The sequence below is a fragment of the Acanthochromis polyacanthus genome, chromosome 10 (genome assembly GCF_021347895.1).
Source record: "Acanthochromis polyacanthus isolate Apoly-LR-REF ecotype Palm Island chromosome 10, KAUST_Apoly_ChrSc, whole genome shotgun sequence".
NCBI lineage: Eukaryota > Metazoa > Chordata > Actinopteri > Pomacentridae > Acanthochromis > Acanthochromis polyacanthus.
Genome location: NC_067122.1, coordinates 11,570,966 through 11,585,065, shown reverse-complemented (window position 1 = coordinate 11,585,065; position 14,100 = coordinate 11,570,966). Strand labels below are relative to the sequence as shown.

Here is a 14,100-nt window from a genome sequence, read left to right as displayed (position 1 = left end):
AGTCGTGTTTTCATGGTTGGAGCATTTGCAAAACTGCAAGCAAACTAGTTCACATTATTACCTCTTACAATCAAATATGTCCCAATCCATTGAGATGTTGTGCCATACAATGTAATTAATGCACAGTGGTAGATTCCCTCGTCCTCTTGGGTTGTTCTCAAAATACTCAGGTCAGTGAAATTGTCACGACTCTTAACTTCCCATCTTGAGTTTAAAAACTCTGGTGCATATCGAGGTTGTGCATTTTTCCGAAGACTCATAATTAGTTTCAGATTATCTCCAACACTCTGCTTGTACCAGTGGATTTCTCCATAGCTGATATCAGTATTAGACAGAGCACATGTTAAGGTTGTGGATTCACCAGTTTGAACTGTCTTCACTGGAGTGAGTGTATCTGAATTGAAAGAAAACAAACAAACAAAAAAATATACAGAAATTAAGTCACAATATATTTGAAAATCTAACTTGCAAAAATGTCAAGTAAAAAAGTAGAAAGCACTCACATCCTTGATGAAGAACAAGCAGTGTAATCCACAAGACGATCATCCTGACATTGTCTCCTGTCAGGGACCTTGTCGCTGTTTAAATCAATGTAGGAGGAGATATAACAAGACCCTTTATGTCACACTGCCAAATGCATCTGATTGGTTGTCAGAGAATAAAGATTCAAAAGTGCACTTCCTGTCACATTGGGCACGTCCAGGGCTTTGAGGATTGTATCACCTCATTCTTATTTGTTTAGTCACTCATTTTAATGATTTTTCACCATTTTGTTGACAAGTATGTTACAAGCTCACATTAAATATTTTCCTCTTTGTTAAAGTAATGTCCATCCTCTGCCCTCATATTGTGTGGTACAGCTAAACACACAAATATCAACTTTTGATAGCTAAGATTTCTTACCATGTGTCTGATGTGAAAGTGTGAAACCACAAGGATTAGTTCAACCAAGCACATTGTCAGAGAGAATTTGTGAAGCCCTCTGGTAGCCAAAGAGTTACAGGTTTACAGAGTACACCACAGAAAATGAAGTCTGTGGTTCAAATCAGGCCATTAGTATCTGTGTTGTATGTCATACTTTAAACCTGATAGTCTAAAAAAGTAACATATGTTTAATACACCTTAAAAATGAATCAACATCGGATTCATAAAGATATTAATTTTTAATAATAAGTATAAGATCAATATTAAAGGGAACCTCAAGACAGTTTTTTCACCACACACACACATGTACCTTTCAGCTCCTGAAAGCTTGGTGAAACTCTGTCAGCTCTTTTGTTGACTCTAAAAGTGAATTCCTATGAGTTGCCAAATTAGCCTACCATCAAATTAACAGGTACTCACAGGTGTGATCTATTCAGCGATTCATCTCAGAACACCATAATATTGACTACAATATTGCATCACAATATTGTGTTCTCTGCCTTCATATTTACCTCACTCACAGTGACAGTAGTGTTTGTTTTGTGTTGAAGTTCTTCTTGACAGCGCGACAAGGGGTGATTCACAACCAGCATTGCTACAGTAATCTGATCGAAATATATCACTGGTTCAGTAGCAGTTAGATTGCATAATAATTCTTCATTCGCATTAAAACCCTATCTGAACAAACATCTCCCCACATATATGCGTATATTAATGGTGGAGAATGCGGGCATATATCTAAACTGTATTTGTGCTTGTTTTTTGCATGGTCATAGTTATTGGACAGTTTTACTTAAGATCCAGAGACGTTTGGATCTTTTCTTCTATGGGTGTGTAATAGAGATACACAGCACGAACCAAATCACAATAATCAACTGAAGTAGTCAAATTTGGGCGATGCTCCCCATCTCTTATGTCCTTATATCTTTGCAGGATTTTTAGCCATTTATTTAGATAATGGTGCAGGCTCTACCAGGTGAGCTACCAAAGCGCCCTGATCAACACTTTTATAACTTCCTGCCCATTGTTGCACCTGAAATGTCAAGACCTGAGAGAAGTAGAGTGGAGATTTCGGGAACATCTTCACCAACTTGCAAAATGGAGAGAAAATGTTAAATAGTTAAAACTGCAGCAACATTTGTCACACTGGAACATTTGGGTTTGCAGCCTTCATCAAGGTCAACATACTGTTGACCATGAGGCAAAACATGCCGGTCTGACAACGACGTTTTTCACACAAAGCTCCTCAGCAGCATAAAACCACAACATCCTGGATTCAACTTCAGCTGTGAAACTGCACCACATGTCCCACTTTCCTCTCTAACCCCCTGCTGTCTTTTCACTAGTTCACAGCCCAATAAAGTAAAATTTAAAAAAAAGTCAAAAACTATCTATAACAGTTTTTGTTTCTACTACAAATGCAACTGAATTGTTGACCATAAATATTGTCCTTTCAAAACAACTAGTAACCTCAATCAGTGATTCCTAACATCCAGTCAGTTTGCACAAAATAAACATGCAGTCCCACATACAAGACAGTGGAAAAAGGAGAAGTAACGACGATGAAATGTAATTTGAAACAAAACACCAACATATAAAATTTTCATTTACGTCATGTCCGCTATTTTACTTTATGGCTTCTCTTGTGTGCATAGCACTGTTCACACCTGAAACATAGAAACACAAACACACAAATTCAGTCAGCACTGACAAAGGATGAATGGAAACTTTAGCACTGCTGTGGTTGGTCTTCTGAAGGTGTGAATACAAAGGGGATGTTCTTCCTTTTTCATGTCTTTCACGTCAGAAAGTTGGTCTTGTGTATCTATTCTAAATATAAAAGTGGAACAACACTATATTATTGTTGTGCATAATATTAATATCAGAAGAAGTCCCATAAAAAATTAGAGATTAGACAATATACAAGAGTGATGGTCACGCACTAATGCCTACTCAGTCATACTGGCTTGACCATTTTCATCACACATCTCTGAAGTTTGCTGTTTTCATTGGTAATGGCTGATACACAAGGGGAGGTGCTAATCACACACTTGTCCCACCCTCATCTTTTTGGCAAGAGCAGAACTTTATCATCAACTATTGCTTTGACTTCCTCAAGTCTATTGAAGTTTGTTTTACTTGGCACAGTGTCACATCTGTCCAAATTAATGGTCAATGAATCAATGAGTATGCATTTTAATTAAAACTAATATGATCTATATACTGTGTATTGGATAATATAAGCTTGAAGATGTGTATGTTTGTAGTATCCTGTGGTTTAAAAATAGAAGAAAGACACTGTTTTTAACTTAAAACAAAAGGAGGTGAAATGAAAACAATACTTCCAAATTGTTGAGGTAATATCAGAATGCTAAAGTCTTTTTAGTTCTTCTTCAGCCATAGTCCGGTCTATTCTGAGTAAACAGCTTCAGTTGTTGGTCAAAGGGCAGAGAAATGGTTCACCACAGCTTTTCTCTGTCAGTGCAGCTGCTGCATGTAGCTCTGCTTGTTGTTCTCATGACAGACATATATAGAAGGCCTTTACAAAGTGCTGTGAGACCAGGAAGATAAAAGATGTTTTCATCAAAGCAGACATCTTTACTGAAATGAAAAGAATCCCTAGAGTAAAAAATAAGATTAATACCTTTTACAAATGTCCAGATAGTGGTTTTATCTGCTAGAAGACATGAGGGAAATAATCTTTAAAAGTCATAGCTGAACATTTTCACCTTAAAACTGCAGTGTACCAATGACTGTCTCAAAAAACATGAATTCTGACAGCCAGAGTTTCATACACAGAGATACGGTTTTTGGGGTTTAATTTATGACCATTGCTAAAATGAAAACAGATCCTTCCTACCTGAACTCTCTCATTCAGGTCTAAACTCCCCCCTGCTCACGACACGTGGCCAACAAAAGGCGCCTGATACAACCACCACAACAGGGTTGGTCCATACAAGACTCTTCTCCTCTGTGGTTCCCTGGTGGTGGAATGAGTAACCAAACTCTGATCTGCAGAGTCCCTTTCAATCTTTAAGAAAAGACTAAAAAACAAACTCCTCACTGACCACTGTTGCATTTGATAGACTGCATCTTGAGTTATTAAACACTGGTTCATACTTTGGTGTTGTTGATCTCAGCAGAGTCACAATTAGTTTCAGATTATCTCTGACACTCTGCTTGTACCAGTGGACTTCTCCTCAGTCGAGGTCAGTATTAGACCGAGAACATGTGAAAGTTATAGATTCACTAAGTTGAACTGGGTTCACTGGAATGAGTGTATCAGAATTGAAGGAAAACATAAAATACATCAGAAATTAACTCACAATAATTTAGGAAATCCACCTTATAAAAATGTCATGTATAAATTAAAAAAATACTCACGTCCTTGATAAAGAAGAAGCAATGTCATCCTGACATTGTCTCCTGTCAGGGACCTTGTCACTGTTTAAATGAATGTAGGAAGTGATATAACTTTGCCAGTATTCTTGTAGAGGAAATAGCCTCATACGTAGAAAATCTGGGCCACTTAAAGCTGCTGTCCGGAGTTTGAATCGCAGCCTCTCCCAAAACGCTGTTGGTCCCACCCTCCCTCCCTCTGATTTCGCCCCTTTATTTGTGCACGCGCGCAGTACCTGACAGGAGTGCCCGGAGTGCTGCAGCATCTTGCCTGTTTTGCTGTTTTCCCCTCTTCTGCATTTAGTACATTTAGTAAATAATAATGGAATTACGTTAGAATGCTGTATTGAGTCTAACTTGTCCTAATACCAAAATAACATGAATCTGCTAGGACGAACGAGTAAAGTTTCAATATGTGATTACACTCATGTATCCCTCTCGATGACGTTGTTTATCAAACTTAGTGCATTTACGCGTGTATATGTGTTACATTGTTTATTTATTTCTATCTAGAGTTCAGAATTGCATGACTCCTCTGACGAAGAGTATGTCCCAGACGCCCCAACATCTTCCTCCAGAGGTCGGGCATCTAAACGAAGCCGTCAGGCGGGCTATGGAGGCCGTGGTCGGGGAGCGAGGCGAGCACCCCGACCACGGCATCTAAACGAAGCCGTCAGGCGGGCTATGGAGGCCGTGGTCGGGGAGCGACGCGAGCACCCCGAGCCAAAAAACGTCCTGCAGTCTCTTGGCCTGACAAGCCGTGGGATTGGTAACTTTTCTGGAAGTTGCTGATCCCTGATGCTCTCTCCTCCACAAGCAAAACAAATGTGCGCGCGGTTGCGTAGTGCGTAGCTCGCCCACCTCTGCATGGGCTTGCTTGCTGTGCGCGTAACCGTTGATTGACAGCATGACAAAGCTGAAGCTCGAACTTGATTGGTCGGCAGCAACCGGCGCTTTTTGGAATAACATGGGGGTCTATGAGAGGAAGGCGGAGCTCAGGAATAAATTTTCAAATCACGTTATACTAACTTTATATTATAGTATCGAACTAGACTAACACATTTAAGCTTTGTTAAAAATGATACATAAATTGAAAACAAACGGAAACTCCGGACAGCAGCTTTAAGAGACCTTTATCAAGAATGTTTCAGGTTTAATAATCACTAATCAATCAAATTTTCTTGTATTGATCAGTTTCATGATCAAAAGTCGTAAACTCTGATTTCACTGACCTCCAGATCCCAAACAATGAAATACATAGAATGGACGATAGTTCTACACAAATATTTACGTATTAACTAATAATATAAACAAACAATGAACAACAATGACCTAATAACAACAACCAACAGTAGATGCACTCAAAATTATAAACGCAACACTTTTGTTTTGCTTCCATTTTTATGAGATGAACTCAAAGATCTAAAACCTTTTCCACATACATAATATCACCATTTCTCTCAAATATTGTTCACAAATCTGTCTAAATCTGTGATAGTGAGCACTTCTTTGCTGAGATAATCCATCCCACCTCACAGGTGTGCCATATCAAGATGCTGATTAGACACCATGATTAGTGCACAGGTGTGCCTTAGACTGCCCACAATAAAAGCCCACTCTGAAAGGTGCAGTTTTATCACAGTACAATGCCACAGATGTTGCAAGATTTGAGGGAGTGTGCAATTGGCATGCTGACAGCAGGAATGTCAACCAGAACTGTTGCTCGTGTATTGAATGTTCATTTCTCTACCATAAGCCGTCTCCAAAGGCGTTTCAGAGAATTTGGCAGTTCATCCAACCAGCCTCACAACCGCAGACCACGTGTAACCACACCAGCCCAGGACCTCCACATCCAGCAGGTTCACCTCCAAGATTGTCTGAGACCAGCCACTGGGACAGCTGCTGAAACAATCAGTTTGCATAACCAAAGAACTTCTGCACAAACTGTCAGAAACCGTCTCAGGGAAGCTCATCTGCATGCTCATCCTCATTGGGGTTTCAACCTGACTCCAGTTCGTCTTCATAACCGACTTGAGTGGGCAAATGTTCACATTCGATGGCGTCTGGCACGTTGGAGAGGTGTTCTCTTCACGGATGAATCCCGGTTTACACTGTTCAGGGCAGATGGCAGACAGCGTGCGTGGCGTCGTGTGGGTGAGCAGTTTTCTGATGTCAACGTTGTTACAGCAGGATAATGCACGGCCCCATGTTGCAAGGATCTGTACACAATTCTTGGAAGCTGAAAATGTTCCAGTTCTTGCATGGCCAGCATACTCATCAGACATGTCAACCATTGAGCATGTTTGGGATGTTCTGGATCGGCGTATACGACAGCATGTACCAGTTCCCGCCAATATCCAGCAACTTCGCACAGTCATTGAAGAGGAGTGGACCCCCCCAACAAAACAAAGCTGCACATTTCAGAGTGTCCTTTTATTGTGTGCAGTCTAAGGCACACCTGTGCACTAATCATGGTGTCTAATCAGCATCTTGATATGGCACACCTGTGAGGTGGGATGGATTATCTCAGCAAAGGAGAAGTACTCACTATCACATATTTAGACAGATTTGTGAACAATATTTGAGAGAAATGGTGATATTGTGTATATGGAAAAAGTGGAAAAAGTTTTAGATCTTTGAGTTCATCTCATAAAAAATGGGAGCAAAAACAAAAGTGTTGCATTTATATTTTTGTTGTGTGAATGAATGAATGCATATAAATTAACTGTGATCATCACTGGAAGCAGTTGATAGAAAGATGAATTGAGAATCACTCTGGAGCTGGAAAACCAACTGTAATGATAAATTCACTTTAATGATGCTTGCAGAGCCTTTGTAAGAGGGAGGATGTGAAGCTGTGATGATCTGTTGGATGAGTTTGTCCAGGAAACACAGAGACAAGGAGGCCCTTTGGGACGTTTGCATTGCAAAAGTGTCCCAGAGTAAAAATACTAAGAATCGATACTCAGTCATAAAGAAAATATTTGTGCTCTTGTAGTATTAAAGTGAACTTATGGCCAACTTTAAATAAATCATAGGAAACAAATCCCAAGTTTAAATTTAAGCCATCATAAAAGAACTCAGTTTTGAGCCTTTGTTTTAATTATTAAACATCATGAATTTCTCTGAACTTGAGCCCCTGTCGCTTCTCAAAGGCCTCGCATTGCAGTGACGTTCCTTTATATGGGAAATTTTGGACTCAAATTCAAATCAGCATCTAACCATTGTGTTTCTCCCAAGGGTTGATGTTGAGCTTCACTGTCCATGAGAGCTCAGAGGACAAACACCTTTACAACTTAATTTGAGGTGATTTCTTCAACATACAAATCCAATTGTAAAACACCTATGATGATCACAGATCTGAAATACCACTGAACAGGTGATTAGAATGACAGAAAACATATGTTCATCTCATATGGTCCTTGAGATAACAAAAAGGTGTAAACAACAGAATAAACTTAGAAATTGTAGACTTTGGGCTACATGAAAGTTAATTCATGACATCACTAAAGTACAAGCATATACATTCAATGATAAGAAAAATAAAACCTAGCAAGTCTACACACGTGGACAAAATTGTTGGTACCCCTCAGTGAAAGAAGGAAAAACCCACAATTCTCACTGAAATCACTTGAAACTCACAAAAGTAACAATAAATAAAAATTTATTGAAAATTAAATAATCAAAAACAGCCATTACTTTTGAATTGTTGATTAACATAATTATTTAAAAAAACAAACTAATGAAACAGGCCTGGACAAAAATGATGGTACCTCTATAAAAGATTGAAAACTATTTGACCAGAGTGACATGATTAACTCAGGTGTGTCATTTAATTGACATCACAGGTGTTTCCAAACTCATAATCAGTCAGTCTGCCTATTTAAAGGGAGACAAGTAGTCACCCTGCTGTTTGGTGAAAAGGTGTGTACCACACTGAACATGGACAACAGAAAGCGAAGGAGAGAATTGTCCCAGGACATCCGAAAAAAAATTATAGACAAACATCTTAAAGGTAAAGGCTATAAGACCATCTCTAAACAGCTTGAAGTTCCTGTGACAACAGTGGCTCATATTATTCAGAAGTTCAAGACCCACGGGACAGTAGCCAACCTCCCTGGACGTGGCCGCAAGAGGAAAATTGATGACAAATTGAAGAGACGGATCGTTGGAATTGTATCCAAAGAGCCCAGAGCAACCTCCAAAGAAATTAAAGGTGAACTCCAAGGCCAAGGTACATCAGTGTCAGATCGCACCATTCGTCGTTGTTTGAGTCAAAGTGGACTTCATGGGAGACGACCAAGGAGGACACCACTGCTGAAAAAAACTCATAAAAAAGCGAGACTGGAATTTGCAAAAATGCATGTTGACAAGCCACAAAGCTTCTGGGAGAATGTTCTTTGGACAGATGAGACCAAACTGGAGCTTTTTGGTAAGGCACATCAACTCTATGTTCATAGACTCAAAAACCAAGCATACGAAGAAAAGAACACTGTCCCTACGGTGAAACATGGAGGAGGCTCAGTAATGTTTTGGGGCTGCTTTGCTGCATCTGGCACAGGGTGTCTTGAAAGTGTGCAAGGTACGATGAAATCTGAAGACTATCAAGGCATTCTGGAGAGAAATGTGCTGCCTAGTGTCAGAAAGCTTGGTCTCAGTCGCAGGTCATGGGTCTTCCAACAGGACAACGATCCAAAACACACAGCCAAAAACACCCAAGAATGGCTGAGAGAAAAGCGTTGGACTATTCTAAAGTGGCCTTCTATGAGCCCAGATCTGAATCCCATTGAACATATGTGGAAGGAGCTGAAACATGCCATTTGGAGAAGACACCCATCAAACCTGAGACAACTGGAGCTGTTTGCTCATGAGGAGTGGGCCAAAATACCTGTTGACAGCTGCAGAACGCTCATTGACAAATACAGAAATCGTTTAATTGCAGCGATTGCCTCAAAAGGTTGTGCAACAAAATATTAAGTTATGGGTACCATCATTTTTGTCCAGCCCTATTTCATTAGTTAGTTTTTTTTAAATAATTATGTTAATCAACAATTCAAAAGTGATGGCTGATTTTGATTATTTAATTTTCAATAAATTTTTATTTATTGTTACTTTTGTGAGTTTCAAGTGATTTCAGTGAGAATTGTGGGTTTTTCCTTCTTTAACTGAGGGGTACCAACAATTTTGTCCACGTGTGTATATGCTGAGAATGAAAAGTCTCTCTCTGCCTTTCTGGCCGTGGTCTGTGACAGAGAGAAGGGGGGTGTTGATGTCTTGTTTGTTCTTCTCCACAAACACTTGAGATTCGATGTGTTCTTCTTCCATACTGGTCCTACTAAACCTGAAATCAGAGACTGAGTCCAGATCATCACTCCAGTGATGCTGAATTTCCTTCATGTTCTGATTTAAACTGTTCAGTTCATTCCTGCATTGCAAGTTCTGTGTGTTAGGCAGGGAGATGAGAAGGTCACTGTGAAGAACACAAATCCTTTTCTTCAGAGGTGTAATTTTCCTCACAGTTGACACTGAGAAGCTGCTGGTAGTAAACATCTCAGGGAACACAGTCGATCAACAGGCTGCTTACTCAACATCTCAAAGTCTATTTCACCAGTGAAGCTTCAGTACACTGACGGGATTAAGATTTAGTTTTTATTAAAAAACAAACAAACAAAAAAAAACAGTAAAGTTTTTCATAGAGGCGTTCACATTTGACATTTAACTTGAGAATACACACTTTCCTCAGTTTTCACCTTCGTCTTCTTTCCTCGTGCAGCTTTCCTTCCAGAGAAATGCAGTGCAGCATAGTTCAGATCATGTCCACCTTCAGTCTGTGCAGAAAATAAATGGATCAAGTCATACTATTATATCAAGCTGTTGGAATCATGTTAATGAAATCACCATAAATAATGTGATTTAGTATCATTACTTACAGCATCAACCACTGGTTGGCTCAAATTGTCACGTCTTGCTTGTGATGAGGTGAATTCAATTTCTGATGAGGAATAAAATCAAAATATAATGTCTTTTATCTGACACTCTAAGTAGCATCAAATGCTGAAGGAACAAATTTAACTGTTCACTGTCATCAGTGCAGTGTGTAAATAGGAATGAATAATAATTATCAACAAAGATCTATTAACTTAGGCCAGATGTTTGAAACTTTTTGAGCGAAATCCCAGCTGTGTAGAACGTGACTCAATAAACAACATTTACCTGTGAATTGTTCCTGTGCTGCTCTTGGAGTTCGGTAACAGATTAAAACGATATTCACAATCACAGAAATGACCAAGCAGATTATTGCTACCACCAGAGCAATCATTTGAGATCGTGCAGTTTGTAAACAAGCGTCTGAAAGAAAAGTAGAATAATTACTGATGATGTTATTAACATATTTTGTATATCTTCAGTACTGAACATAAAATCATACCATTAGTCAGAGTAGTTCCATTTCCAAACAGTATCTGTCCACATGTGGTCACAGCACAGTAGTAAGTCCCAGCATCAGAGGAGTTGAAGGTCTTAGAGGAGCGATAAACACAGCTCTTCTGAGTGTCAGATCTCTTCTCACATTCATCAGGTCTGTTTCCATCAGTGTAGATGATGTCTGGATGAGATTTATCTGATCCAGGTCTGAACCAGAACACACTCAGATCTCCTGAACATGTTTTCTTGTCAGAGTCAGAGAAGACTGAACACTGGAGAGTCTGTGATTCTCCTGGATGGACTGAATGTGATGCTGTGGACTGAACAACAGTGTAGTCTGATGTCTTCTGACTGTCTCCTGTGTAATGAAAAAAACTGTTAACAGAATGAGACTTCAAAGCACATTTTGAAAGCCTGAGAAAAACTTCAGATAAGATTTTAGTAGTTGTACATTGTACTGATATGAACAGGGATTATTAGTATTATACTTCAGTGGTTGAAATAACATCTGGATACAAACAGAATCAATCCATAAGAAATGTGTATGTATATATATATATAATTAGATTGAAACTGGATTTTTTTTCATAAATGTTTTCAAAATATCTTTAATGACAGTTATTCTTCAACATGTATACAGTAGTGCTTCAGTGGTTGAAGCATTTGAAAATAGCTTATATTACCTTTTATTATCAAATATGTCCCGATCCATTCAGATGTTGTGCCATACAATGTAATGAATGCACAGTGGTAGATTCCCTCGTCCTCTTGGATTGTTCTCAAAATAGTCAGGTTGCTAAAATTGTCATCACTATTAACTTTCCATCTTGAGTTTGAAAATTCTGGTGCATACTGAGGTGTTGTAAATTTCCGATGCGTTGCAGTCAGTTTCAGATTATCTCCAACACTCTGCATGAACCAGTGGAATTCTAATCTGCTGGTGTCACTTTCATGTAAATCACAAGTTAAAATTGTAGATTCACCAAGCTGAACTGTGGTCACTGGAATGAGTGAATCTGAATAAAAACAAAAAACAAAAAATACAGAAGAAGTTAAATGACAAGAATTTTGAAAATCCAGCTTGCAAAAACGTCGTGTAAGTTAGAAAGCACTCACGTCCTTCATGAAGAACAAGCAGTGTAATCCATAAGACGATCATCCTGACATTGTCTCCTGTCAGGGACCTTGTCGCTGTTTAAATCAATGTAGGAGGAGATATAACAAGACCCTTTATGTCACACTGCCAAATGCATCTGATTGGTTGTCAAAGAATAAAGATTCAAAAGTGCACTTCCTGTCACATTGGTCTCATCCAGGGCTTTGAGGATAGTATCACCTCATTCTTATTTGTTTAGTCACTCACTTTAATGATTTTTCAGAATTTTGTTGACATGTTACAAGCTCATTTTAAATATTTTCCCTCTTTGTTAAAGTAATGTCCATCCTCTACCCTCATATTCTGTGGTACAGCTAAACACACAAACATCAAAAAGATTTCTTACGATGTGTCTGACGTGAAAGTGTGAAACCACAAGGATTAGTTCAACCAAGCATTTTGTCAAAATGAATTTATGATGCCTAGTGCGGCGCCATCTGAGTGCGAGTCCTATTGCTGCTGTATAATGGTAATGTCCCCGCTGTGGGATTAATAAAGGTTTAATCTATACCACAGAAAATATAGCCCATGGTTCAAATCAGGCTATTAGTATCTGTGTTGTAGGTCATTCTTTATATCCGACTGTCTAACAAAGCAACATATGTTTAATACACCTTAAAAATGAATCAGCCCCTTAATAAACCCCTAAAACTGGATTCATAAATACATAAATTTTTAATAAGTACATCATCAATATTATAGGGAACCTATAAGTTGGTTGGTCATGTTATCTCAACAGCAATAGGTTGTAAACAGGGGTGAAAGTAGTTTTAAATTCTTGCCGGTACAATTACCAAAACCCTTGTCTCGCTCCAACTTCAAGCATTTTAAAATGGTGAAGTTAAAACACAAACAAATAAAACTTAATATTTTACTGTAGCCCAATGGAATAGGTAGGAATTAATAACACTTGAAAATATGGTAAACTTTTTGCTTTAATTGAAACACTGATAAACATCCAGAATACAAAACTGTAAGAGCAGACATGAGGTCACAAGCAAACACTCAGAACGGAACTAAACATCAAAACACGTCACCTAAAAGATTTTCCACAGAGACCCAAAATAGTTATAGTATTTAGTTTCTGATTTTCTGTGGTAACCCATCTTCAGTGTCCGTGTCTTTTCCTTTAATCAAAGAGGTTATTTTCCTTGCATTATTACTTTGACAAAAAAATTTGATTGTTTTGTCGTGCTTCTGTTTTTATTACCGCCCGGCAAAACTGCGTTTTCACCGCCCGGCAAAACTGCGTTTTCCGGAAGGTATTGTTTTCAGCTGCATGGTCTTGCTTGCTTGTCTGTCTGTAACAATTTGGTTTCCACGCGATAACTCGATAAAATATTGATGTTGCCTCACCATATTTGGTACACAGGTGTACCATAATAAGACACAGGTCAAGTTCGCATTTGGTGACCGTGACCTTATTTTCAAGGTCACAGGGGTCATTTTTGTCGCTGGGCGGTCCAAGTTTGGTAAAACTTCTAGTTTAAAATATGCATCTGTCGATGATAACCGCTGTAAATCCAGTTGAATGTTTTTCAGCCAATGACAAGAACGTGTGGAATTTCAGGTGTAATTTACTGCTCGCCCCGCCCCAGTACAAGCAGCACTTGTTGATGTCTATTGACGAGTTGGGGGAAATGTCCCAGTGCAATAAATCAAGTGCACCTACTTGCTATCAGCTGCTATTGGCCATAGCAGTCGCTGTGTTATGGAAAGTAGACACGCATGCGCACTCACGTACTGCTGAGTGAACGTTCAATAGCAGGCAGCCGGGCGGCGTACCCATAGATACCGGTGGAAGAGCGGCATACCGCCACCAGATCTTTTGCCGGTACGCAGTACCGGACCGGCTTACTTTCACCCCTGGTTGTAAACCTTTAAAGACAGGGGGGGAAAAAATCAACACCATCAAACACAGAACCAAAAAGTTCACATATTAACCATTTAAATGAAAAAGCAAATAAGAACAAGAAGTTTTACCAAACTTGGACCGCCCGGCGACAAAGATGACCCCTGTGACCTTGAAAATGAGGTCAAAGTCACCAAATGCAAACTTGACTTGTGTCTTATGATGGTACACCTGTGTACCAAATATGGTGAGGCCACGTCAATATTTTATCGAGTTATCGCGCGGAAACCAAATTGTTACAGACAAACAAGCAAGCAAGCCATACCATGCAACTGGAAACAATACC

General features: G+C 39.1%; 2 protein-coding genes across 2 annotated transcripts in view; both read right to left on the bottom strand.

Moving 5' to 3' along the window:
* Window positions 1-14,100, bottom strand: part of LOC127535821 (uncharacterized) — a 133,967-nt gene that overhangs the window by 29,284 nt on the left and 90,583 nt on the right. The window lies entirely within an intron of this gene.
* On the bottom strand, window positions 10,026-11,905 carry LOC127535762 (uncharacterized). Its single transcript, XM_051954459.1, has 6 exons — window positions 11,863-11,905; window positions 11,430-11,762; window positions 10,751-11,104; window positions 10,537-10,671; window positions 10,254-10,315; window positions 10,026-10,151 (listed from the first exon to the last, which is right to left on the bottom strand). The coding sequence occupies exons 1-6, from the start codon at window positions 11,903-11,905 to the stop codon at window positions 10,026-10,028; spliced, it is 1,053 nt and encodes a 350-aa protein (XP_051810419.1).

Bases quoted from the DNA above. Each gene is read 5' to 3' on its own strand.
- LOC127535762 (XM_051954459.1), bottom strand. From the start codon at position 11,905: ATGATCGTCTTATGGATTACACTGCTTGTTCTTCATGAAGGAC. The intron at 11,763-11,862 runs GTGAGTGCTTTC...GTTTTTATTCAG, and splicing joins GCTTGTTCTTCATGAAGGAC to ATTCACTCATTCCAGTGACC. The intron at 10,316-10,536 runs GTAAATGTTGTT...ATTCCTCATCAG, and splicing joins AGCACAGGAACAATTCACAG to AAATTGAATTCACCTCATCA.